General features: G+C 55.0%; 1 protein-coding gene across 7 annotated transcripts in view; it reads left to right on the forward strand.

Annotated features, from left to right (window-relative positions):
- Positions 1-27,150, forward strand: part of LOC123761784 (serine/arginine repetitive matrix protein 2) — a 236,293-nt gene that overhangs the window by 79,155 nt on the left and 129,988 nt on the right. For all 7 annotated transcript variants that reach the window (XM_069330510.1, XM_069330511.1, XM_069330514.1 and 4 more), the window contains one exon: positions 20,726-20,842. In XM_069330510.1, the coding sequence (XP_069186611.1) occupies positions 20,726-20,842 (117 nt within the window). The remainder of the gene's footprint in view (positions 1-20,725; positions 20,843-27,150) is intronic.

The following is a 27,150-nucleotide window of genomic DNA, read 5'->3' on the forward strand; positions in this document are numbered from 1 at the left end:
CGATGAACAACACGTTTACTTGTTTAATATTACCCAAAAACAAAACAGGAGCAATAGTGATTGTTTGAAGTACTTTCAAGCCTTCAATTATCAAAGTTTGTGGCACAAGGGTCAGTACGTGCATTGGTAGAACACCCTGCACCTTGTCGGCCAGGCGTGTCTTCACTATTGGCATAATGTTGACGTTCTGGTCAACCACCGCCATGTTCCCTGTAGCCTCAGTCCTGGTGTCTGGAGTACTGCCCTGTAGCCTCAGTCCTGGTGTCTGGAGTACTGCCCTATAGCCTCAGTCCTGGTGTCTGGAGTACTGCCCTGTAGCCTCAGTCCTGGTGTCTGGAGTACTGCCCTGTAGCCTCAGTCCTGGTGTCTGGAGTACTGCCCTGTAGCCTCAGTCCTGGTGTCTGGAGTACTGCCCTGTAGCCTCAGTCCTGGTGTCTGGAGTACTGCCCTGTAGCCTCAGTCCTGGTGTCTGGAGTACTGCCCTGTAGCCTCAGTCCTGGTGTCTGGAGTACTGCCCTGTAGCCTCAGCCCTGGTGTCTGGAGTACTGCCCTGTAGCCTCAGTCCTGGTGTCTGGAGTACTGCCCTGTAGCCTCAGTCCAGGTGTCTGGAGTACTGCCCTGTAGCCTCAGTCCAGGTGTCTGGAGTACTGCCCTGTAGCCTCAGCCCTGGTGTCTGGAGTACTGCCCTGTAGCCTCAGCCCTGGTGTCTGGAGTACTGCCCTGTAGCCTCAGCCCTGGTGTCTGGAGTACTGCCCTGTAGCCTCAGCCCTGGTGTCTGGAGTACTGCCCTGTAGCCTCAGTCCTGGTGTCTGGAGTACTGCCCTGTAGCCTCAGTCCTGGTGTCTGGAGTACTGCCCTGTAGCCTCAGCCCTGGTGTCTGGAGTACTGCCCTGTAGCCTCAGTCCTGGTGTCTGGAGTACTGCCCTGTAGCCTCAGCCCTGGTGTCTGGAGTACTGCCCTGTAGCCTCAGTCCTGGTGTCTGGAGTACTGCCCTGTAGCCTCAGCCCTGGTGTCTGGAGTACTGCCCTGTAGCCTCAGTCCTGGTGTCTGGAGTACTGCCCTGTAGCCTCAGTCCAGGTGTCTGGAGTACTGCCCTGTAGCCTCAGCCCTGGTGTCTGGAGTACTGCCCTGTAGCCTCAGCCCTGGTGTCTGGAGTACTGCCCTGTAGCCTCAGCCCTGGTGTCTGGAGTACTGCCCTGTAGCCTCAGCCCTGGTGTCTGGAGTACTGCCCTGTAGCCTCAGCCCTGGTGTCTGGCGTACTGCCCTGTAGCCTCAGTCCAGGTGTCTGGCGTACTGCCCTGTAGCCTCAGTCCTGGTGTCTGGAGTACTGCCCTGTAGCCTCAGTCCAGGTGTCTGGCGTACTGCCCTGTAGCCTCAGCCCTGGTGTCTGGAGTACTGCCTTGTAGCCTCAGTCCTGGTGTCTGGAGTACTGCCCTGTAGCCTCAGCCCTGGTGTCTGGCGTACTGCCCTGTAGCCTCAGTCCTGGTGTCTGGCGTACTGCCCTGTAGCCTCAGTCCTGGTGTCTGGAGTACTGCCCTGTAGCCTCAGTCCTGGTGTGGGGAGAGTGTAGTGAGGGGGTGGGGGTCTGTGAGGGGGGGTGTGGGTCTGTGAGGGGGGGTGTGGGGAGAGTGTAGTGAGGGGGGTGTGGGGAGAGTGTAGTGAAGGGGGGGGTGGGGGTCTGTGAGGGGGGTGTGGGGAGAGTGTAGTGAAGGGGGTGGGGGTCTGTGAGGGGGGTGTGGGGAGTGTAGTGAGGGGGGTGGGGGTCTGTGAGGGGGTGTGGGGAGACTGTAGTGAGGGGGGTGGGGGTCCGTGAGGGGGTGTGGGGATAGTGTAGTGAGGGGGGAGTGGGGAGAGTGTAGTGAGGGGGGTGGGGGTCTGTGCGGGGGGTGTGGGGAGAGTGTAGTGAGGGGTGTGTGGGGAGAGTGTAATGAGGGGGTGGGGGTCCGTGAGGGGGGCGTGGGGAGAGTGTAGTGAGGGGGTGGGGGGAGAGTGTAGTGAGGGGGTGGGGGTCTGTGAGGGGGGTGTGGGGAGAGTGTAGTTAGGGGGGTGGGGGTCTGTGAGGGGGGTGTGGGGAGTGTGTAATGAGGGGGTGGGGGTCCGTGAGGGGGGCGTGGGGAGAGTGTAGTGAGGGGGTGGGGGGAGAGTGTAGTGAGGGGGTGGGGGTCTGTGAGGGGGGTGAGGGGAGAGTGTAGTGAGGGGGTGGGGGTCTGTGAGGGGGGTGTGGGGAGAGTGTAGTGAGGGGTGTGGGGGGAGAGTGTAGTGAGGGGGGTGGGGGTCTGTGATGGGGGTGTGGGGAGAGTGTAGTGAGGGGGGTGGGGGTCTGTAAGGGGGGTGTGGGGAGAGTGTAGTGAGGGGGGTGGGGGTCTGTGAGGGGGGTGTGGGGAGAGTGTAGTGAGGGGGGTGGGGTTCTGTGAGGGGGGTGTGGGGAGAGTGTAGTGAGGGGGGTGGGGGTCTGTGATGGGGGTGTGGGGAGTGTAGTGAGGGGGTGGGGTTCTGTGAGGGGGGTGTGGGGAGTGTAGTGAGGGGGTGGGGGTCTGTGAGGGGGGTGTGGGGAGTGTAGTGAGGGGGTGTGGGGAGAGTGTAGTGAGGGGGTGGGGGTCTGTGAGGGGGGTGTGGGGAGAGTGTAGTGAGGGGGTGGGGGTCTGTGAGGGGGGTGTGGGGAGAGTGTAGTGAGGGACAATGACAGCCCCTTTCAAAGCTGGAGAAATTGTTGACCTAGAGAGCGTGCAGAGATCCTTTACTGCTAGAATCCACTCGGTAAAACATCTAAATTACTGGGACCGACTAAAGAGCCTAAATCCCTTGAGCTCCCTTGAGCGCAGGCGGGAGAGATACATAATAATTTACACGTGGAAAATAATTGAGGGGCTGGTCCCAAACCTGCACACAGAAATAACACCACATGAGACCAGAAGACATGGCAGGATGTGCAGAATACCCCCGTTGAAAAGCAGAGGTGCAACAGGTACTCTGAGAGAGAACTCTATCAACATCAGAGGCCCGAGACTGTTCAACACGCTTCCACTACACATAAGGGGCATAACTGGCCGACCCCTCACAGTGTTCAAGAGAGAACTGGATAAGCACCTCCAAAGGATAACTGATCAACCAGGCTGTGACTCATACGTCAGGCTGCGAGCAGCCGCGTCTAACAGCCTGGTAGATCAGTCCAGCAACCAGGAGGCCTGGTCGACGACCGGGCCGCGGGGACACTAAGCCCCGGAAGCACCTCAAGGTAGCCTCAAGGTAGGGGGTGGGGGTCTGTGAGGGGGGTGTGGGGAGAGTGTAGTGAGGGGGTGGGGGTCCGTGAGGGGGGTGGGGTCTGTGAGGGTGGTGTGGGGAGAGTGTAGTGAGAGGGGTGGGGGGAGAGTGTAGTGAGGGGGTGGGGGTCCGTGAGGGGGGTGTGGGGAGAGTGTAGTGAGGGGGTGGGGGTCCGTGAGGGGGGTGTGGGGAGTGTAGTGAGGGGGTGGGGGTCTGTGAGGGTGGTGTGGGGAGAGTGTAGTGAGGGGGTGGGGGGTCTGTGATGGGGGTGTGGGGAGAGTGTAGTGAGGGGGTGGGGGTCCGCGAGGGGGGTGTGGGGAGAGTGTAGTGAGGGGTGGGGGTCTGTGAGGGGGGGGGGAGAGTAGTGAGGGGGGTGGGGGTCTGTGAAGGGGGTGTGGGGAGAGTGTAGTGAGGGGGTGGGGGTCTGTGAGGGGGTGGGGGTCTGTGAGGGGGGTGTGGGGAGAGTGTAGTGAGGGGGGTGGGGGAGAGTGTAGTAAGGGGGGTGGGGGTCCGTGAGGGGGGTGGGGTCTGTGAGGGTGGTGTGGGGAGAGTGTAGTGAGGGGGGTGTGGGGGAGTGTAGTGAGGGGGTGGGGGTTTGTGAGGGGGGTGTGGGGAGAGTGTAGTGAGGGGGGTGGGAGTCCGTGAGGGGGGTGTGGGGAGAGTGTAGTGTGGGGGGTGGGGGTCTGTGAGGGGGGTGTGGGGAGTGTAGTGAGGGGGGTGGGGGTCTGTGAAGGGGGTGTGGGGAGAGTGTAGTGAGGGGGTGGGGGTCTGTGAAGGGGGTGTGGGGAGAGTGTAGTGAGGGGGAGAGTGTAGTGAGGGGGTGGGGGTCTGTGAAGGGGGTGTGGGGAGAGTGTAGTGAGGGGGTGGGGGTCTGTGAGGGGGGTGTGGGGAGAGTGTAGTGAGGGGGTGGGGGTCTGTGAGGGGGGTGTGGGGAGAGTGTAGTGAGGGGGTGGGGGGTCCGTGAGGGGGATGTGGGGAGAGTGTAGTGAGTGGGGTGGGGGTCTGTGATGGGGGGGGGTGTGTGGGGAGAGTGTAGTGAGGGGGGTGTGGGTCTGTGAGGGGGGTGGGGAGAGTAGTGAGGGGGTGGGGGTCTGTGAGGGGGGGTGGGGAGAGTAGTGAGGGGGTGGGGGTCTGTGAGGGGGGTTAGGGGAGTGTAGTGAGGGGTGGGGGTCCGTGAGGGGGGTGTGGGGAGAGTGTAGTGAGGGGGTGGGGGTCTGTGAGGGGGATGTGGGGAGAGTGTAGTGAGGGGGTGGGGGTCCGTGAGGGGGGGTGTGGGGAGAGTGTAGTGAGGGGGTGGGGAGTGTAGTGAGGGGGTGGGGGTCTGTGAGTGGGGGTGTGGGGAGAGTGTAGTGAAGGGGTGGGGGATGGTGTCGTGAGAGGGGTGGGGTAGAGAGAGGGGGCAGTGTGGTGCTCAGTAAGGGTGGGGACACACGCCCACCCCACACATCAATAATATAATAGTTGAGGTCTCCGTCCATCGCGGACCATTAACAAGTTGTGTAATGACGATACTTACAGAGTTGTTAACTGCACCATAATTAGCACTTGATCATTACAGGAGTTGATATGATCCGGGACGGACCGTATCGTCAATTGGTCTAACAACAACTGGTTGTGTGGGTGATGGAGGGGTAGTGGGTGTGTTGGGGGGAGGGGGTGGACGGAGACTTGGTGGCTTACATTATTCTCATTTGACGGGCTTCTCGGCGCGGGCGGCGCCAGCAGCAGCAACAAGACCTCTCATCATTGGCCGTACTCACTTCCTGGTGAGAGCAGGAGAGATGGCTCACATGGAGGGAAGACAGAGAACACGGACGGCACTTATAGACACCATAAAGCACCTACATTATTGGAACAGTCTCCAGTCCCAATAATTTAATTCAGTCTCAAAATGTACTGTGAGTACAGGAGACGAGAGAGGTATCACACAATGTGCGTGGAAGATACTGGAAGGCCACCTCTCATAATTACACAATAAAATATTAACATGGTGTAGCGAACGGTTTAGTAGGAAATGTAGAATGTAGCCCAGTGAAGAGTAGAGGTGTCATAGTCACGGCCAGAGAACACTATGAACATCACATGACCGTGGGAGGTGTCATAGTCACGGCCAGAGAACACTATGAACATCACATGACCGTGGGAGGTGTCATAGTCACGGCCAGAGAACACTATGAACATCACATGACCGTGGGAGGTGTCATAGTCACGGCCAGAGAACACTATGAACATCACATGACCGTGGGAGGTGTCATAGTCACGGCCAGAGAACACTATGAACATCACATGACCGTGGGAGGTGTCATAGTCACGGCCAGAGAACACTATGAACATCACATGACCGTGGGAGGTGTCATAGTCACGGCCAGAGAACACTATGAACATCATATGACCGTGGGAGGTGTCATAGTCACGGCCAGAGAACACTATGAACATCACATGACCGTGGGAGGTGTCATAGTCACGGCCAGAGAACACTATGAACATCACATGACCGTGGGAGGTGTCATAGTCACGGCCAGAGAACACTATGAACATCACATGACCGTGGGAGGTGTCATAGTCACGGCCAGGGAACACTATGAACATCACATGACCGTGGGAGGTGTCATAGTCACGGCCAGAGAACACTATGAACATCACATGACCGTGGGAGGTGTCATAGTCACGGCCAGAGAACACTATGAACATCACATGACCGTGGGAGGTGTCATAGTCACGGCCAGAGAACACTATGAACATCACATGACCGTGGGAGGTGTCATACTCACGGCCAGGGAACACTATGAACATCACATGACCGTGGGAGGTGTCATAGTCACGGCCAGAGAACACTATGAACATCACATGACCGTGGGAGGTGTCATAGTCACGGCCAGAGAACACTATGAACATCACATGACCGTGGGAGGTGTCATAGTCACGGCCAGAGAACACTATGAACATCACATGACCGTGGGAGGTGTCATAGTCACGGCCAGGGAACACTATGAACATCACATGACCGTGGGAGGTGTCATAGTCACGGCCAGAGAACACTATGAACATCACATGACCGTGGGAGGTGTCATAGTCACGACCAGGGAACACTATGAACATCACATGTCCGTGGGAGGTGTCATAGTCACGGCCAGGGAACACTATGAACATCACATGACCGTGGGAGGTGTCATAGTCACGGCCAGGGAACACTATGAACATCACATGACCGTGGGAGGTGTCATAGTCACGACCAGGGAACACTATGAACATCACATGACCGTGGGAGGTGTCATAGTCACGACCAGGGAACACTATGAACATCACATGACCGTGGGAGGTGTCATAGTCACGACCAGGGAACACTATGAACATCACATGACCGTGGGAGGTGTCATAGTCACGACCAGGGAACACTATGAACATCACATGACCGTGGGAGGTGTCATAGTCACGGCCAGGGAACACTATGAACATCACATGACCGTGGGAGGTGTCATAGTCACGACCAGGGAACACTATGAACATCACATGACCGTGGGAGGTGTCATAGTCACGACCAGGGAACACTATGAACATCACATGACCGTGGGAGGTGTCATAGTCACGGCCAGGGAACACTATGAACATCACATGACCGTGGGAGGTGTCATAGTCACGACCAGGGAACACTATGAACATCACATGACCGTGGGAGGTGTCATAGTCACGACCAGGGAACACTATGAACATCACATGACCGTGGGAGGTGTCATAGTCACGGCCAGGGAACACTATGAACATCACATGACCGTGGGAGGTGTCATAGTCACGGCCAGGGAACACTATGAACATCACATGACCGTGGGAGGTGTCATAGTCACGACCAGGGAACACTATGAACATCACATGACCGTGGGAGGTGTCATAGTCACGACCAGGGAACACTATGAACATCACATGACCGTGGGAGGTGTCATAGTCACGACCAGGGAACACTATGAACATCACATGACCGTGGGAGGTGTCATAGTCACGACCAGGGAACACTATGAACATCACATGACCGTGGGAGGTGTCATAGTCACGGCCAGGGAACACTATGAACATCACATGACCGTGGGAGGTGTCATAGTCACGGCCAGAGAACACTATGAACATCACATGACCGTGGGAGGTGTCATAGTCACGGCCAGGGAACACTATGAACATCACATGACCGTGGGAGGTGTCATAGTCACGGCCAGAGAACACTATGAACATCACATGACCGTGGGAGGTGTCATAGTCACGGCCAGAGAACACTATGAACATCACATGACCGTGGGAGGTGTCATAGTCACGGCCAGGGAACACTATGAACATCACATGACCGTGGGAGGTGTCATAGTCACGGCCAGAGAACACTATGAACATCACATGACCGTGGGAGGTGTCATAGTCACGGCCAGGGAACACTATGAACATCACATGACCGTGGGAGGTGTCATACTCACGGCCAGGGAACACTATGAACATCACATGACCGTGGGAGGTGTCATAGTCACGGCCAGAGAACACTATGAACATCACATGACCGTGGGAGGTGTCATACTCACGGCCAGGGAACACTATGAACATCACATGACCGTGGGAGGTGTCATAGTCACGGCCAGAGAACACTATGAACATCACATGACCGTGGGAGGTGTCATAGTCACGGCCAGAGAACACTATGAACATCACATGACCGTGGGAGGTGTCATACTCACGGCCAGGGAACACTATGAACATCACATGACCGTGGGAGGTGTCATAGTCACGGCCAGAGAACACTATGAACATCACATGACCGTGGGAGGTGTCATAGTCACGGCCAGAGAACACTATGAACATCACATGACCGTGGGAGGTGTCATAGTCACGGCCAGAGAACACTATGAACATCACATGACCGTGGGAGGTGTCATAGTCACGGCCAGAGAACACTATGAACATCACATGACCGTGGGAGGTGTCATAGTCACGGCCAGAGAACACTATGAACATCACATGACCGTGGGAGGTGTCATAGTCACGGCCAGAGAACACTATGAACATCACATGACCGTGGGAGGTGTCATAGTCACGGCCAGAGAACACTATGAACATCACATGACCGTGGGAGGTGTCATAGTCACGGCCAGAGAACACTATGAACATCACATGACCGTGGGAGGTGTCATAGTCACGGCCAGAGAACACTATGAACATCACATGACCGTGGGAGGTGTCATAGTCACGGCCAGAGAACACTATGAACATCACATGACCGTGGGAGGTGTCATAGTCACGGCCAGGGAACACTATGAACATCACATGACCGTGGGAGGTGTCATAGTCACGGCCAGGGAACACTATGAACATCACATGACCGTGGGAGGTGTCATAGTCACGGCCAGGGAACACTATGAACATCACATGACCGTGGGAGGTGTCATAGTCACGGCCAGAGAACACTATGAACATCACATGACCGTGGGAGGTGTCATAGTCACGGCCAGAGAACACTATGAACATCACATGACCGTGGGAGGTGTCATAGTCACGGCCAGAGAACACTATGAACATCACATGACCGTGGGAGGTGTCATAGTCACGGCCAGAGAACACTATGAACATCACATGACCGTGGGAGGTGTCATAGTCACGGCCAGAGAACACTATGAACATCACATGACCGTGGGAGGTGTCATAGTCACGGCCAGAGAACACTATGAACATCACATGACCGTGGGAGGTGTCATAGTCACGGCCAGAGAACACTATGAACATCACATGACCGTGGGAGGTGTCATAGTCACGGCCAGAGAACACTATGAACATCACATGACCGTGGGAGGTGTCATAGTCACGGCCAGAGAACACTATGAACATCACATGACCGTGGGAGGTGTCATAGTCACGGCCAGAGAACACTATGAACATCACATGACCGTGGGAGGTGTCATAGTCACGGCCAGAGAACACTATGAACATCACATGACCGTGGGAGGTGTCATAGTCACGGCCAGGGAACACTATGAACATCACATGACCGTGGGAGGTGTCATAGTCACGGCCAGAGAACACTATGAACATCACATGACCGTGGGAGGTGTCATAGTCACGGCCAGAGAACACTATGAACATCACATGACCGTGGGAGGTGTCATAGTCACGGCCAGAGAACACTATGAACATCACATGACCGTGGGAGGTGTCATAGTCACGGCCAGAGAACACTATGAACATCACATGACCGTGGGAGGTGTCATAGTCACGGCCAGGGAACACTATGAACATCACATGACCGTGGGAGGTGTCATAGTCACGGCCAGGGAACACTATGAACATCACATGACCGTGGTGACTATTAATACCCTCCCACCAACCATCTATATAAATAAAAATACAAATGTTCGTTTGTGCATAACCGCTAATCTCCAAAAGTTCTTCACCGATTGCTTTGAAATTTTCACACAACGTTCCATTCGCATCCGAGCAGGTTTTTATATACCTACTATATAGATGTTACGTCTAGGACAAAAAAAAATATGCTTTTTCTGAAAAACTGTTTTTTTCATGTGAGGGAAATCTTCGAAACCTCTTTACAGACTGCTTTGAAATTTTTGACAAACATTGCATTGGAATAGGCGCGTCTTTTTATATATCTACTATAATCATGCCTCACCTGTGACAGTAAAAAACAGCGCCATCTGTTGGACGTAAGAGCAACACACGCTGTAATCTCCGAAAGTTCTTCGTCGATTGCTTTAAAATTTTGACACAACGTTGCATTCAAATAGGCGCATCTTTTTATATACTTACTATATTGATGCCACCACTGTGAGATGTAAAAACATGCATTTTTGAAAAACAGCGCCATCTGTTGCACATAAGACCAACACACGCTATACTAAATGTGTTACGATTCCATTTCAATGTTTCCGATTTCATTGATAAATTGAATTTTCATAAATTTCGATTTATTTTAATTTTGATTTAATTATTTTGTGTGACATTGCCTTGGAATTGAGCTGTGTTGTTTACCATACCTGTTCATTTCGTGAGTATAGTTTATTTTTATTTTTTCATTATTTTTCATTTCGTTTTTTGAACTGTGTTTCTTATATTTCAGTGATGGGAACATCTGGGGCTAGATTCAGGAAGCAGTTATGCAAGTACTTGTGAACGTGTACATCGTTCCTCAATCTTTTATTGCTTTGGTTACATTTATTAAACAGTTAACAAGCATGAAAACTTGCCATTCAACTGTTGTTATTGTTATAAACAGCCTCCTGGAGCTTCGGAGCTCATTAACTGTTTAATAATTGTAAACAAAGCTGCCAAAGATTGAGAAAAGATGTACAGGTTCGTAAGTGTTTGCGTAACTTCTTCGTGAATATAGCCCCAGATCATTTGATGTTCCCAATTTGTCGATGGGAACATCAGATCATTTGATCATCAGACGAGGGAGTGGGGAATGGTGGGAAGGACGCGGGGACGGGAGTGGGAGGACATGGGGACTGGGGAGGGGGTAGTGGTGGGGGAGGACGAGGGGACAGGGGAGTTTGGGATGGTGGGGACGAAGGGAATGGAGAATGGTTGGGAGGACAAGGAGATAGTGGGGGATAGTGGGGAGGACGAGGGGACGGGGAGGGGGGAATGGTAGGGAGGACGAGGGGATGCTTCAGTGGAGGATGAAGGGGAGGAAAAAGGACGAGGGAGTGAGGAATGGTTGGGAGGACGAGGGGACGGGGGAGTGGGGGGAGGACTGAGAGAGGGGGAAGGGTTGCTGTGGCTCAGCCAACGCACACCCGTTGCTGAGCCACAGCAACGGGTGGCCAGGTACAGCAGAACCTGGCCACCTGGAAGAAATATTTCCAGAACAAATGTGGACTTCAAGAAAAAAAGCAAACATGCCCTGATGTGTTTCTGCAAGAACTTCCGGGTCAACAGGGTTACAGTAGATAGGTGGGCTGGCAGGCCGCTCCAAGCATGTCTATCGAACCAAGACAGACATGCTTGGAAGTCAGTCATTACAGTCAGTCAAGCTTGGGTCCAGGGCGGGCTCGGGGGAGTAGAACTCTCAGAACACACTACGGGTGTGATCTTGGTACGGCGGCAACAACAAAACCACCGTTGACGACGACGGCACCAATAACAACGGTCGCAGCAGCACACATGAGCGGTGGTGGCGGAGATTGCTGCTTCTGCTGTTGCTTCTGCTGTTGCTGCTGCTGCTGCTGCTGCTGCTGCTGCTGCTGCTGCTGCTGCTTCTGTTGCTGCTGCTGCTGCTGCTTCTGTTGCTGCTGCCGCTGCTGCTGCTGCTGCTGCTGCTGCTTCTGTTGCTGCTGCTGCTGCTGCTTCTGTTGCTGCTGCCGCTGCTGCTGCTGCTGCTGCTGCTGCTGCTGCTGCCGCTGCTGCTGCTGCCGCTGCTGCTGCTGCTGCTTCTGTTGCTACTGCTGCTGCTGCTGCTGCCGCTGTTGCTGCTGCTGCTGCTGCTGCTGCTTCTGTTGCTGCTGCTTCTGCTGCTGCTGCTGCTGCTGCTGCTGCCGCTGCTGCTGCTGCTGCTTCTGTTGCTACTGCTGCTGCTGCTGCTGCCGCTGCTTCTGCTACTGCAGCCGCTGTTGCTACTGCTGCTGCTTCTGCAGCTGCCGCCGCCGCAGTAACATGGGTGGTGGGAACAACAACAACAACAACAAAGAGCCGCCAGCATAAGCATCAACAACTGGAGACACAATAACGGGCTGTAAATTAGACGCCCAACCCACACATCTGAAAATATATGAAATGGCGTTTCTGTCCATCGTGGAGTATTATCAAGTTGTGTAATGACGATACTTACAAGTCTGGTGAGAAACTTGTGAATGATAAATGTTGTTCATGTAATACCGGTGGAGAGCACCTCTGCTCCTATTGTAACACTGGATAAGAACACCGCTTCTACCACTCTTAAAAGGAGGCTCTAACCATCGTGTGAAATATTAACTCTCGCTCTGTCATACCAGGACATAAACAATCAATATAGACTGAGATCTCTGTAGGCAACTTAAAATAGAGAGAGGGAGGGAGAGGGAGGGAGAGGGAGAGGGAGGGAGAGGGAGAGGGAGAGGGAGAGGGAGAGGGAGGGAGAGGGAGAGGGAGGGAGAGGGAGAGGGAGAGGGAGGGAGAGGGAGAGGGAGAGAGAGGGAGATGGAGAACGAGAGCATAAGACAGAGGGAGAGCAGAGAGGAGAAAGAGTCAGAGAGAAATATAGCTGCTACAGCCATCGTATGACTTACCAAATAAGAACTAACGCTGCCACCATCCTGAGTTTACCGGACAGGAACCCGGAGAGAACCGTGGGACTTAAAAACTGTGTAATATCCTTCCGGGACAGGTGTAAGGAACAAGTGTATGGCGACAGGATCCTGGTATGTCACTCCAATAGTCCTGAAACACTTATAGCATACACGGGAGCAAGACGGAACACTCTTGGTATTGAGACACCTCACTGAGGGACTGACGGGGGAGGAGTGCTGGAATATTAAGGTCACTAGGGGGCGTCAAAGGGGACGGTAAGCCCAATATCACTAAGGAACAATTTATACACACTTTTAAATACACATTTCGTAGCTATGTTCCCTAACAGAGGCAAAGATAATTGAATAGTATAGTAAGGTGTTTTCAGTACAAGAGTCATACTACTACAGTTTGTTCACACATGACTTTGAGGCGATGTTCTTCCCTTGAGCGACAAACGCACTTCGAACTCCGCCCACTTCTCCTGTCCTCTGGATGTCATCTCTCCTATCCAGCTGAACTTGAGGTCTTTGGCTTGCATTTGATGTGGAAGGGTTAATCCATGTGGATTATCATGACGGCATCGTATCTGACAACCTCGTGACCACGTCACCCTTGACCAGAGCTGACTTCTCCCGTGGTTAGCTTCTTCAGAGCTGTGAATTGTCTTGTGCCGACTGACTGCCGCCGCACTTCTCTACGTGTTCTACAATGTACTCTTGTTACAATCTTAAATAGCGGGCTACCAGAGGGAAGAAAGGAGGGTTCCCTGCCTTTTAAGCGGGTAACTCTCCCTCTCTCTTGGAGGGTAGTCGTTGCCCGCCCGAGGTCCAGAATTTATTTGGTTGCACTAACTACTTGCTGGCAATACCTTTACTGGCAAGAACCTGTCCCATTTTAACTGTTCCTCTCCACTCGATGATTGCCTTGTATCTGTTCGGTACTATCACCCAGTTCAGTACAATCCTACTTGGGTCCTCGTCCCACTTCAACAGTTTGTATAGCAGTCCTTCATGTGGTACTGTGTCAAACGCTTGTTGACAGTCTTGAATGACTTAAGTCTGTCTATTATTTTTCCTGACCGATTACTGTTACCTTCTCGTTGAACCTATAAGAAGTTAGCCAGTCACAATTACACTCACAATAGCCAGGTTGATATTGTTTAAAAACCTTAATTATTCCCACCACGTATTTGACTAGTAGTAATAGTCCTAACTATTAGGCATCTTCCGGTGTGACCTCCTCATGGTTTAAAAAAAAAAATTACATACAATACATACGCTGCCAGGAGCTACTGAAGCTGCTCGTATCTGCTGGTAGGATCTCCAAGCCCTTTGTAAGAGTTTAGTGTTGATTTGAGACTGAAATGTCTTATTTTTTTATGTACAAATATATACAAAAAGACAAGGGTGTGGTTCTTGGAACACTATCACCTCCTCTCCCCTTCTCAATTTGGCTTACAAGAATGTCGCAGCACGACTGATGTCTTGGTAAACTTGGAGGTCTATATTCATACTGCCTTTGCTGGGAAGACCTCCGTTGTTGCTGTCCAGTTTGACCTGGAGAAGACGCATGACACCACCTGGAGATGACGCATGACACCACCTGGAGAAGACGCATGACACCCCCTGGAGATACCATATTCTGTCCCAACTCCATTCTTTTGGTCTTCATAGTAATCTCCGTCTCTTCCTCCAGAGCTTCCTCTCTCGTCGTTCCTTTTAAGTGCAGCTTGGTACCACACTCTCTGCTTCTATTCGGCAATGCGTAAGTGTGCCCCAAGGTAGTGTTCTGAGTGCAACTCTTTTTCCTGGTTGCCCTCGATGGTCTTCTTTCCTCCCTTCTGATATTTTTTCCGCTCTTTATGTTGATGATCTTACCCTCTGCTGTCAAGGTGATGACTCGCCTTTCCTCCAACGGCGGCTTCAACTTGAGATTGATGCCGTGTTGTCCTGGGCCACCAATCATGGCTTCAAGTTCTCTCCGGCCAAGACTTGTACTATGACTTACTCGGAAGCAGGTCGTCCTTCGCCCCCTCTGTCGCTTTATGGTAACCCTCCTTCATATAAGGATTGTTTAAACTTCTGGAGTTAATCTTTGATACTCGCTTGTCCTGGTCACTCCATATCTCCTACCTCCGAGTTAAATGCTCTAAGGCCCTTAACTTACTTAAGGTCTCGTGTCATTGCCTCCTTGCCCTCGTGGAGTTGTACTCTTCCTGAGTTTTGTAGACCCTTGACCTGCATGACTAAGGCTTTTACCCCTCCTACAGTTCTGAAACACCTTTCCCTTGCTCACTTTTCTTCATACTCCCGCTCCATCTCCATCTTCACAGATGGGGTCTAAGTCTACTGATGGTGTCGGCTACTCCGTTGTTTCCTGACTGCACCTATGTGTTGTCTGCCTCCAGAGACTAGCGTCTTCATGGCTGCACTTGATGCCACTTTGTATGCTCTTCGTTAAAGCACTTAATTGAGCGTCGCCCTGCTCCTTGTTGTCTAAATATGGATTTGTCCCTCTTACGGTCATGCATATCCTTGTTGAATGTCCTGATTTCCTGGATGTGGGCGTGTCTTGCCTCCCAACTGTCCATCGCGGTCACCTGTCCCTCGACAGTATCCCAGGTGAATCAGATACCTTTGATGTTCGTCTTATGCGTTTTTGTTCTCATATTGGCATCATTAGTGATATTTAGCACCTTTTGAATATCCCGCACTTTTGACGGTGCTACATAGCGTCCCCGGCTTGGTGCCTTCTTTTGATAATTACTTACTTTCTCTCTTTCTGATGAGTGGTTTGGTCATCATTACCGTCTCTCTGCCACCTTACAAGTATACAATTATCATTACACAAATCGAAATTCTTTATTCTATCTCTGGTGATTACTGCACCTTGTTTCTCCTATATTACTACTGGCCACAAGACCCACCCAAGAACAACATGGAGAGATGGATCAATACTGGCCGACTGTACTATTAACAAGAACTTCTTTTTCTTTTTTTTATTAACACATTTAGGTACATGTGCATTTGTGCAGCTGCCCTAGACTATATAAAGGGGAGTACAGTGGGTGTGTCATGGCTACATGATGCTAAAAGTCCCCATCACACACGATGGTTAGTCATACAAAGGCATGTGATAAGTAGTCTGCACCGACAACATCAGGGTGTATTATGAGAGGTCATCATGAACACAAAAGTGAATAAAGTAATTGCAAAGCTCCAGGTACCTCATGCCAACGAGTCTGAATGGTCTGATAACTGGGTATTTGGTGATGTAGTGTGGGAGATCATGCCGCAGTTCCTGCTCACAGAGTTTGCACATGGAGTGCTAAGGATTGGGAGATCCGTCACCTGTAGCCACCTGCCACAGGTAACGGTAACCCAACCTGATCCTTGCAACCACTGTGTCGCACAGTCTGGTCGACGTTTTGGGCTGCCCATAAACATAGGTTTCAGATCTGAACAAATTACAGCTTTCAGGTGGTTGGGAGTCGGTGTTTGGAACAATATAGTCTTAAGAGCAGAGACGGGGATACCTAGAGGTCTAATTCAACTTCATCTTTGTTACACGCTAATTTGGCTGCAATGTCAGTGTCATTATGATGGGTTATATTTATGAGTAAAGGTCTAAAGGTTATTTATAATTGCTAATATCAGTTCCTTGCTGTCGATATTGCAGAAGTTTTCAATTGTTTGAAGAGCAGACTTTGTATCACAAAATATTATTCCTCCTCCAATGTTTTTTAATTTATTGGTGGCTAGTTGTAGTGCCGCTAGTTCTGTTCGTGTGGAGGTCAGCCAGGTGTTTAACCTGGCACTGATAGTCTCTGTGCAAATATTATTTCTATAAAACCTACATGCCGCTGCTGCAGTCCGTCCAGTAGAAGATTGGACTGAGCCGTCGGTGTACATGACAGTGCTCGCGAGATCTTAAATTTTCGATGAAGGAGGCAACTGTTTCAAGTGTGAGAGCTTTGAGAAGAGCAAGATTGTCATTACCTTTCTTGGTGACGGGTGTGTATCTTGAATGTTGACATACACATGAAGAGGAATATCGGAGACAGGTAGATTACACTTAAAAGGGGGTCGAATGTTCGCTACTTAGAAGTCTACGCTGGTAACGTGCCCGACTTGACTTACTCCGTCGTGCTAAGGGGATACACCGGTGTTGTTGTTGAACACAGGCGAGTGTATCACCGGCACGAACACCTATCACAGCTCGGGGCAGTAGAAAAGTGCTGGAGATATATAGAGTTGGTTTGTACCAATGTTTTATATAAGCGACCTTGTTGCCTAGATAACAGCATCTTATCTTCAGGTGATTTCGAGGCTTAGCGTTCCCGCGGCCCGGTCCTCGACCAGGCCTCCCTTTTATTACACATCCCCTAGAAGCAGCCCGTAGCAGCTGTCTAACTCGCAGGTACCTATTTACTGCTAGGTAACAGGGGCATCAGGGTGAAAGAAACATTTTGCCCATTTGTCTCTGACTCCACCGGGGATCGAACCCGGAACCTCAGGACTACGAATCCGAAGCGCTGTCCACTGAGCTGTCAGGCGCCCTATGGCTGTGGTAATGATATAGAGTGAACACAAAATGGCTGCGTTGAACACTGCTCAATGACACGAGCCTATCAGTTCATTCCATAAAAAGATTAAAAAACACCATTTGATGAAAAATACTTGTGTTTTGAGGTGGGTATTTGGGCAGTGATCTCTGTAGCCCCCCCCCCCAGGCTGGCAGTGGTCTCTGTAGCCCCCCCCCAGGCTGGCAGTGGTCTCTGTAGCCCCCCCCCAGGCTGGCAGTGGTCTCTGTAGCCCCCCCCCAGGCTGGCAGTGGTCTCTGTAGCCCCCCCCCAGGCTGGCAGTGGTCTCTGTAGCCCCCCCCCAGGCTGGCAGTGGTCTCTGTAGCCCCCCCCAGGCTGGCAGTGGTCTCTGTAGCCCCCCAGGCTGGCAGTGGTCTCTGTAGCCCCCCCCCAGGCTGGCAGTGGTCTCTGTAGCCCCCCCCAGGCTGGCAGTGGTCTCTGTAGCCCCCCCCCCAGGCTGGCAGTGGTCTCTGTAGCCCCCCAGGCTGGCAGTGGTCTCTGTAGCCCCCCCCCCAGGCTGGCAGTGGTCTCTGTAGCCCCCCCCCCAGGCTGGCAGTGGTCTCTGTAGCCCCCCAGGCTGGCAGTGGTCTCTGTAGCCCCCCAGGCTGGCAGTGGTCTCTGTAGCCCCCCAGGCTGGCAGTGGTCTCTGTAGCCCCCCAGGCTGGCAGTGGTCTCTGTAGCCCCCCCCCCAGGCTGGCAGTGGTCTCTGTAGCCCCCCCCCCAGGCTGGCAGTGGTCTCTGTAGCCCCCCCCCCAGGCTGGCAGTGGTCTCTGTAGCCCCCCAGGTTGGCAGTGGTCTCTGTAGCCCCCCCCCCAGGCTGGCAGTGGTCTCTGTAGCCCCCCCCCCAGGCTGGCAGTGGTCTCTGTAGCCCCCCAGGCTGGCAGTGGTCTCTGTAGCCCCCCAGGCTGGCAGTGGTCTCTGTAGCCCCCCCCCAGGCTGGCAGTGGTCTCTGTAGCCCCCCAGGCTGGCAGTGGTCTCTGTAGCCCCCCCCCCCCCAGGCTGGCAGTGGTCTCTGTAGCCCCCCTCCCAGGCTGGCAGTGGTCTCTGTAGCCCCCCAGGCTGGCAGTGGTCTCTGTAGCCCCCCCCCAGGCTGGCAGTGGTCTCTGTAGCCCCCCCCCCAGGCTGGCAGTGGTCTCTGTAGCCCCCCCCCAGGCTGGCAGTGGTCTCTGTAGCCCCCCAGGCTGGCAGTGGTCTCTGTAGCCCCCCCCCCCAGGCTGGCAGTGGTCTCTGTAGCCCCCCCCCCCCAGGCTGGCAGTGGTCTCTGTAGCCCCCCAGGCTGGCAGTGGTCTCTGTAGCCCCCCCCCCCAGGCTGGCAGTGGTCTCTGTAGCCCCCCAGGCTGGCAGTGGTCTCTGTAGCCCCCCAGGCTGGCAGTGGTCTCTGTAGCCCCCCCCCCCCCCCAGGCTGGCAGTGGTCTCTGTAGCCCCCCAGGCTGGCAGTGGTCTCTGTAGCCCCCCAGGCTGGCAGTGGTCTCTGTAGCCCCCCAGGCTGGCAGTGGTCTCTGTAGCCCCCCAGGCTGGCAGTGGTCTCTGTAGCCCCCCAGGCTGGCAGTGGTCTCTGTAGCCCCCCCCCCCAGGCTGGCAGTGGTCTCTGTAGCCCCCCCCCCAGGCTGGCAGTGGTCTCTGTAGCCCCCCAGGCTGGCAGTGGTCTCTGTAGCCCCCCAGGCTGGCAGTGGTCTCTGTAGCCCCCCAGGCTGGCAGTGGTCTCTGTAGCCACCCAGGCTGGCAGTGGTCTCTGTAGCCCCCCAGGCTGGCAGTGGTCTCTGTAGCCCCCCCCCCCAGGCTGGCAGTGGTCTCTGTAGCCCCCCCCCCCCCCCAGGCTGGCAGTGGTCTCTGTAGCCCCCCAGGCTGGCAGTGGTCTCTGTAGCCCCCCAGGCTGGCAGTGGTCTCTGTAGCCCCCCAGGCTGGCAGTGTGTTGTACAAATAAATGACCTCGTTCATAATACATTGTTTGTATTGTATAAATGACAATTGTTGGCCTAGATTTATGCAATAATTTATTGTTCTCTTTGGGACAACTTATTTTAACTGTTTCGATTGTGATTGGTAATGTTTTTTTTGTACACGTGTACAGTAATACTGTGCACGTGTACAGTAATACTGTGCACGTGTACAGTAATACTGTGCACGTGTACAGTAATACTGTGCACGTGTACAGTAATACTGTGCACGTGTACAGTAATACTGTGCACGTGTACAGTAATACTGTGCACATGTTAGCATGAATAACGGAACCTGCCTCCAACCTGCAGTACCAGATGATACATTTTACCGTGATAGTTAATGTTTAGGTCCACGGTGTGCGGACGGTGACTTTGTTTACTGTTCTTGCTGGGAGCTACTGTTCATCTCCCATTGTCTACCCTGGCTACTGTTCATCTCCCATTGTCTACCCTGGCTACTGTTCATCTCCCATTGTCTTCCCTGGCTACTGTTCATCTCCCATTGTCTACCCTGGCTACTGTTCATCTCCCATTGTCTACCCTGGCTACTGTTCATCTCCCATTGTCTACCCTGGCTACTGTTCATCTCCCATTGTCTACCCTGGCTACTGTTCATCTCCCATTGTCTACCCTGGCTACTGTTCATCTCCCATTGTCTACCCTGGCTACTGTTCATCTCCCATTGTCTACCCTGGCTACTGTTCATCTCCCATTGTCTACCCTGGCTACTGTTCATCTCCCATTGTCTACCCTGGCTACTGTTCATCTCCCATTGTCTACCCTGGCTACTGTTCATCTCCCATTGTCTACCCTGGCTACTGTTCATCTCCCATTGTCTACCCTGGCTACTGTTCATCTCCCATTGTCTACCCTGGCTACTGTTCATCTCCCATTGTCTACCCTGGCTACTGTTCATCTCCCATTGTCTACCCTGGCTACTGTTCATCTCCCATTGTCTACCCTGGCTACTGTTCATCTCCCATTGTCTACCCTGGCTACTGTTCATCTCCCATTGTCTACCCTGGCTACTGTTCATCTCCCATTGTCTACCCTGGCTACTGTTCATCTCCCATTGTCTACCCTGGCTACTGTTCATCTCCCATTGTCTACCCTGGCTACTGTTCATCTCCCATTGTCTACCCTGGCTACTGTTCATCTCCCATTGTCTACCCTGGCATATACTGTTCATCTCCCATTGTCTACCCTGGCTACTGTTCATCTCCCATTGTCTACCCTGGCATATACTGTTCATCTCCCATTGTCTACCCTGGCTACTGTTCATCTCCCATTGTCTACCCTGGCTACTGTTCATCTCCCATTGTCTACCCTGGCTACTGTTGATCACTCATTGTCTACCCTGGCTACTGTTGATCACTCATTGTCTACCCTGGCTACTGTTGATCACTCATTGTCTACCCTGGCTACTGTTGATCACCGTAACGTAGGGGGGTTATTTCCCTAACCCCCCCCCTCACTCCCCACCTCCCCCTTCCTGCTCCAAACTCTAGTTGTGACACTGTTCCCCACCTGTCTTCCTGTGTGGTGCTGCTGTCTCCAGGAGCACCCAAGCCACCATTATGCCCCACCTGTATTGTGGGGCACATACAGGTGGGTGCGTGTGTGTGTGTGTGTGTGTGTGTGTGTGTGTGTGTGGTGTAAAGTGTGGGTGATGTGATGGTAATGTTTACTGCCGCAGGTACAGCGAGAAGGAGGTGCAGGAGAAGGTGGAGGTGTTCCGCGCCATGCTGATGGAGCGGGACCAGGCCGCCCCTCGCACCAACCACATCCCCAGAGACCAGTTCGGCAGACCTGAGTGAGTACCCAAGTCCTCCTCCTCCTCCTCCTGTAGTGCTCGCGCGCAACCCTACACACACACACCACACACACCACACACACACACACACACACACACACACACACACACACACACACACACACACACACGCACACGCACGCGCACGCACACGCGCGCGCGCACGTACGTACGTACAAATATCGGGCTCACCATAGCCCGTGCTGCTTGGAACTTTTTGTTCCAGGGAATCATAAACAACGTACAAATATAGATACAAAGATTCCAATGTATTTCAGATACAGTTACAGACGTATAACTATACAAGCACAGACATATAAAGATATATACATACAGATAAAGATTCCGATATAGACTGATATATACAGATATACACACACACACAGTCTGATACAGGTACAGATATATGAAGAAATTTGCAGAAACTTACAGGTAAAGACAGATACAATTACAGACAGATACAGGCATAGATAGATACAAAAACAGGTGCAGACATAGACAAATGCACATATAGATATACACAGACACAAATACAGGTACAGATAAATATTATTAAATACACATACACAAATATACATAGAGATAGAAATACAGATATAGATACAATTAGATACATTTCCAGACATATTGCAGATAGACAAACGGATACAGATATACAGACATACAGGTACAGACAGATATAAGACTAGCCAGACACAGGTAGACCAATACAGGTACAGACATACACGTGCAGGTACAGACAGATAGGCACAGACTGAACTATATACAGGTACACACACAGTAAATGGCTACCTAGTATGCCTGATCGACCAGGCTGTGAATTGTACGTCAGGCTGCGAGGAGCCGCATCCAACGCCCTGGATGATCACACCATAAACCAGGAGGCCTGGTCGGAGACCGGGCCGCGGGGACATTGATCTTGGTAATGAAGAACAGGTAGTCAAGTTAGCGCAGTTGTCAGTTGCATCTTGGGGATAGTGAGAGGTTGTCCTGGCAGATGTGATACATAAAATAGGTGGGGAGTTGTGACACCTTTCAGACAACGGGTGTTTGAAAGGTGGGGCTCAAGAGCTAGGGAGCTCCATCCCGTAGGCACCATTCCTTTCCTTCTTACTCTCCCTCATCCTTATCCTCGCATCTCTTCCTGGGCTTTGTAGTCATAATGGCTTAGCGCTTTCTCCTACTAATTATCCTGTCTTACCTGTAGCCATGAACAGGTCAATACGCGGACGTAGTCAACACGATCACTGCCGACCCGTATGGTGACCATACGTGTTGGCCACCATACTATAGCCATGATACAGGGAGCCTGTCGGCCGAGTGAACAGCACGCGGGACTTGTGATCCTGTGGTGTGGGGCGGTGTGGGGTGGGCGTGGTGGGGTTGAGGCGGCTTGGGGGTGGGCGTGGCGGGGTTGGGGCGGTGTGGGGTGGGCGTGGCGGGCTTGAGGCGGCGTGGGGGTGGGCGTGGCGGGGTTGAGGCGGCGTGGGGGTGGGCGTGGCGGGGTTGGGGCGGTGTGGGGTGGGCGTGGCGGGGTTGAGGCGGCGTGGGGGGTGGGCGTGGCGGGGTTGAGGCGGCGTGGGGGGTGGGCGTGGCGGGGTTGAGGCGGCGTGGGGGTGGGCGTGGCGGGGTTGAGGCGGCGTGGGGGTGGGCGTGGCGGGGTTGAGGCGGCGTGGGGGGTGGGCGTGGCGGGGTTGGGGCGGTGTGGGGTGGGCGTGGTGGGGTTGAGGCGGCTTGGGGGTGGGCGTGGCGGTGTGGGGTGGGCGTGGCGGGGTTGAGGCGGCGTGGGGGGTGGGCGTGGCGGGGTTGAGGCGGCGTGGGGGTGGGCGTGGCGGGGTTGAGGCGGCGTGGGGGTGGGCGTGGCGGGGTTGAGGCGGCGTGGGGGTGGGCGTGGCGGGGTTGGGGCGGCGTGGGGGTGGGCGTGGCGGGGTTGGGGCGGCGTGGGGTGGGCGTGGCGGGGTTGGGGCGGCGTTGGGTGGGCGTGGCGGGGTTGGGGCGGTGTGGGGTGGGCGTGGCGGGGTTGAGGCGGCGTGGGGGTGGGCGTGGCGGGGTTGGGGCGGCGTGGGGTGGGCGTGGCGGGGTTGAGGCGGCGTGGGGGTGGGCGTGGCGGGGTTGGGGCGGCGTGGGGGTGGGCGTGGCGGGGTTGGGGCGGCGTGGGGTGGGCGTGGTGGGGTTGAGGCGGCGTGGGGTGGGCGTGGTGGGGTTGAGGCGGCGTGGGGGTGGGCGTGGCGGGGTTGGGGTGGTGTGGGGTGGGCGTGGCGGGGCTGAGGCGGCGTGGGGGTGGGCGTGGCGGGGCTGAGGCGGCGTGGGGGTGGGCGTGGCGGGGTTGGGGCGGCGTGGGGGGGTTGGGGCGGCGTGGGGTGGGCGTGGTGGGGTTGAGGCGGCGTGGGGGTGGGCGTGGCGGGGTTGGGGCGGTGTGGGGTGGGCGTGGCGGGGTTGAGGCGGCGTGGGGGTGGGCGTGGCGGGGTTGGGGCGGCGTGGGGGTGGGCGTGGCGGGGTTGGGGCGGCGTGGGGTGGGCGTGGCGGGGTTGGGGCGGCGTGGGGTGGGCGTGGTGGGGTTGAGGCGGCGTGGGGGTGGGCGTGGCGGGGTTGGGGCGGTGTGGGGTGGGCGTGGCGGGGTTGAGGCGGCGTGGGGGTGGGCGTGGCGGGGTTGGGGCGGCGTGGGGTGGGCGTGGCGGGGTTGGGGCGGCGTGGGGTGGGCGTGGCGGGGTTGGGGCGGCGTGGGGTGGGCGTGGCGGGGTTGAGGTGAGCCACCTGGGAGCCAGCTGGGAGCCACCTGGGAGCCACCTGGGAGCCACCTGGGAGCCACCTGGGAGCCACCTGGGAGCCACCTGGGAGCCACCTGGGAGCCACCTGGGAGCCAGCAGGGAGCCACCTGGGAGCCACCTGGGAGCCACCTGTGAGCCACCTGGGAGCCACCTGGGAGCCACCTGGGAGCCACCTGGGAGCCACCTGGGAGCCACCTGGGAGCCAGCTGGGAGCCAGCTGGGGGCCACCTGGGGGCCACCTGGGAGCCACCTGGGAGCCACCTGGGAGCCACCTGGGAGCCAGCTGGGGGCCACCTGGGAGCCACCTGGGAGCCACCTGGGAGCCAGCTGGGGGCCACCTGGGAGCCACCTGGGAGCCACCTGGGAGCCACCTGGGAGCCAGCTGGGAGCCACCTGGGAGCCAGCTGGGGGCCAGCTGGGGGCCACCTGGGAGCCACCTGGGAGCCACCTGGGAGCCAGCTGGGGGCCACCTGGGAGCCACCTGGGAGCCACCTGGGAGCCACCTGGGAGCCACCTGGGAGCCACCTGGGAGCCAGCTGGGAGCCACCTAGACACTGCCCCAACACCTCTACTCCCCCGTTAACACCACCTCTCAAGTGATCATCTTCCCTCCATATCACTCCTTGGAAATTGGGTTGTTTTGGCGACTCTGTTTTATTATGAGAGATGCGTGAGTGTAGGCGGGTGTGTACCTCCCGTGTACACATGTGATGGCGGGTGTGTACCTCCCGTGTACACATGTGATGGCGGGTGTGTACCTCCCGTGTACACATGTGATGGCGGGTGTGTACCTCCCGTGTACACATGTGATGGCGGGTGTGTACCTCCCGTGTACACATGTGATGGCGGGTGTGTACCTCCCGTGTACACATGTGATGGCGGGTGTGTACCTCCCGTGTACACATGTGATGGCGGGTGTGTACCTCCCGTGTACACATGTGATGGCGGGTGTGTACCTCCCGTGTACACATGTGATGGCAGGTGTGTACCTCCCGTGTACACATGTGATGGCAGGTGTGTACCTCCCGTGTACACATGTGATGGCGGGTGTGTACCTCCCGTGTACACATGTGATGGCGGGTGTGTACCTCCCGTGTACACATGTGATGGCGGGTGTGTACCTCCCGTGTACACATGTGATGGCAGGTGTGTACCTCCCGTGTACACATGTGATGGCGGGTGTGTACCTCCCGTGTACACATGTGATGGCGGGTGTGTACCTCCCGTGTACACATGTGATGGCAGGTGTGTACCTCCCGTGTACACATGTGATGGCGGGTGTGTACCTCCCGTGTACACATGTGATGGCGGGTGTGTACCTCCCGTGTACACATGTGATGGCGGGTGTGTACCTCCCGTGTACACATGTGATGGCAGGTGTGTACCTCCCGTGTACACATGTGATGGCGGGTGTGTACCTCCCGTGTACACATGTGATGGCGGGTGTGTACCTCCCGTGTACACATGTGATGGCGGGTGTGTACCTCCCGTGTACACATGTGATGGCGGGTGTGTACCTCCCGTGTACACATGTGATGGCGGGTGTGTACCTCCCGTGTACACATGTGATGGCAGGTGTGTACCTCCCGTGTACACATGTGATGGCGGGTGTGTACCTCCCGTGTACACATGTGATGGCGGGTGTGTACCTCCCGTGTACACATGTGATGGCGGGTGTGTACCTCCCGTGTACACATGTGATGGCGGGTGTGTACCTCCCGTGTACACATGTGATGGCAGGTGTGTACCTCCCGTGTACACATGTGATGGCAGGTGTGTACCTCCCGTGTACACATGTGATGGCGGGTGTGTACCTCCCGTGTACACATGTGATGGCGGGTGTGTACCTCCCGTGTACACATGTGATGGCGGGTGTGTACCTCCCGTGTACACATGTGATGGCGGGTGTGTACCTCCCGTGTACACATGTGATGGCGGGTGTGTACCTCCCGTGTACACATGTGATGGCAGGTGTGTACCTCCCGTGTACACATGTGATGGCAGGTGTGTACCTCCCGTGTACACATGTGATGGCGGGTGTGTACCTCCCGTGTACACATGTGATGGCAGGTGTGTACCTCCCGTGTACACATGTGATGGCGGGTGTGTACCTCCCGTGTACACATGTGATGGCAGGTGTGTACCTCCCGTGTACACATGTGATGGCGGGTGTGTACCTCCCGTGTACACATGTGATGGCAGGGTGTGTACCTCCCGTGTACACATGTGATGGCGGGTGTGTACCTCCCGTGTACACATGTGATGGCGGGTGTGTACCTCCCGTGTACACATGTGATGGCGGGTGTGTACCTCCCGTGTACACATGTGATGGCGGGTGTGTACCTCCCGTGTACACATGTGATGGCGGGTGTGTACCTCCCGTGTACACATGTGATGGCGGGTGTGTACCTCCCGTGTACACATGTGATGGCGGGTGTGTACCTCCCGTGTACACATGTGATGGCGGGTGTGTACCTCCCGTGTACACATGTGATGGCGGGTGTGTACCTCCCGTGTACACATGTGATGGCGGGTGTGTACCTCCCGTGTACACATGTGATGGCGGGTGTGTACCTCCCGTGTACACATGTGATGGCGGGTGTGTACCTCCCGTGTACACATGTGATGGCGGGTGTGTACCTCCCGTGTACACATGTGATGGCGGGTGTGTACCTCCCGTGTACACATGTGATGGCGGGTGTGTACCTCCCGTGTACACATGTGATGGCGGGTGTGTACCTCCCGTGTACACATGTGATGGCGGGTGTGTACCTCCCGTGTACACATGTGATGGCGGGTGTGTACCTCCCGTGTACACATGTGATGGCGGGTGTGTACCTCCCGTGTACACATGTGATGGCGGGTGTGTACCTCCCGTGTACACATGTGATGGCGGGTGTGTACCTCCCGTGTACACATGTGATGGCGGGTGTGTACCTCCCGTGTACACATGTGATGGCGGGTGTGTACCTCCCGTGTACACATGTGATGGCGGGTGTGTACCTCCCGTGTACACATGTGATGGCGGGTGTGTACCTCCCGTGTACACATGTGATGGCGGGTGTGTACCTCCCGTGTACACATGTGATGGCGGGTGTGTACCTCCCGTGTACACATGTGATGGCGGGTGTGTACCTCCCGTGTACACATGTGATGGCGGGTGTGTACCTCCCGTGTACACATGTGATGGCGGGTGTGTACCTCCCGTGTACACATGTGATGGCGGGTGTGTACCTCCCGTGTACACATGTGATGGCGGGTGTGTACCTCCCGTGTACACATGTGATGGCGGGTGTGTACCTCCCGTGTACACATGTGATGGCGGGTGTGTACCTCCCGTGTACACATGTGATGGCGGGTGTGTACCTCCCGTGTACACATGTGATGGCGGGTGTGTACCTCCCGTGTACACATGTGATGGCGGGTGTGTACCTCCCGTGTACACATGTGATGGCGGGTGTGTACCTCCCGTGTACACATGTGATGGCGGGTGTGTACCTCCCGTGTACACATGTGATGGCGGGTGTGTACCTCCCGTGT

The sequence above is a fragment of the Procambarus clarkii genome, chromosome 24 (genome assembly GCF_040958095.1).
Source record: "Procambarus clarkii isolate CNS0578487 chromosome 24, FALCON_Pclarkii_2.0, whole genome shotgun sequence".
NCBI classification, from domain to species: domain Eukaryota; kingdom Metazoa; phylum Arthropoda; class Malacostraca; order Decapoda; family Cambaridae; genus Procambarus; species Procambarus clarkii.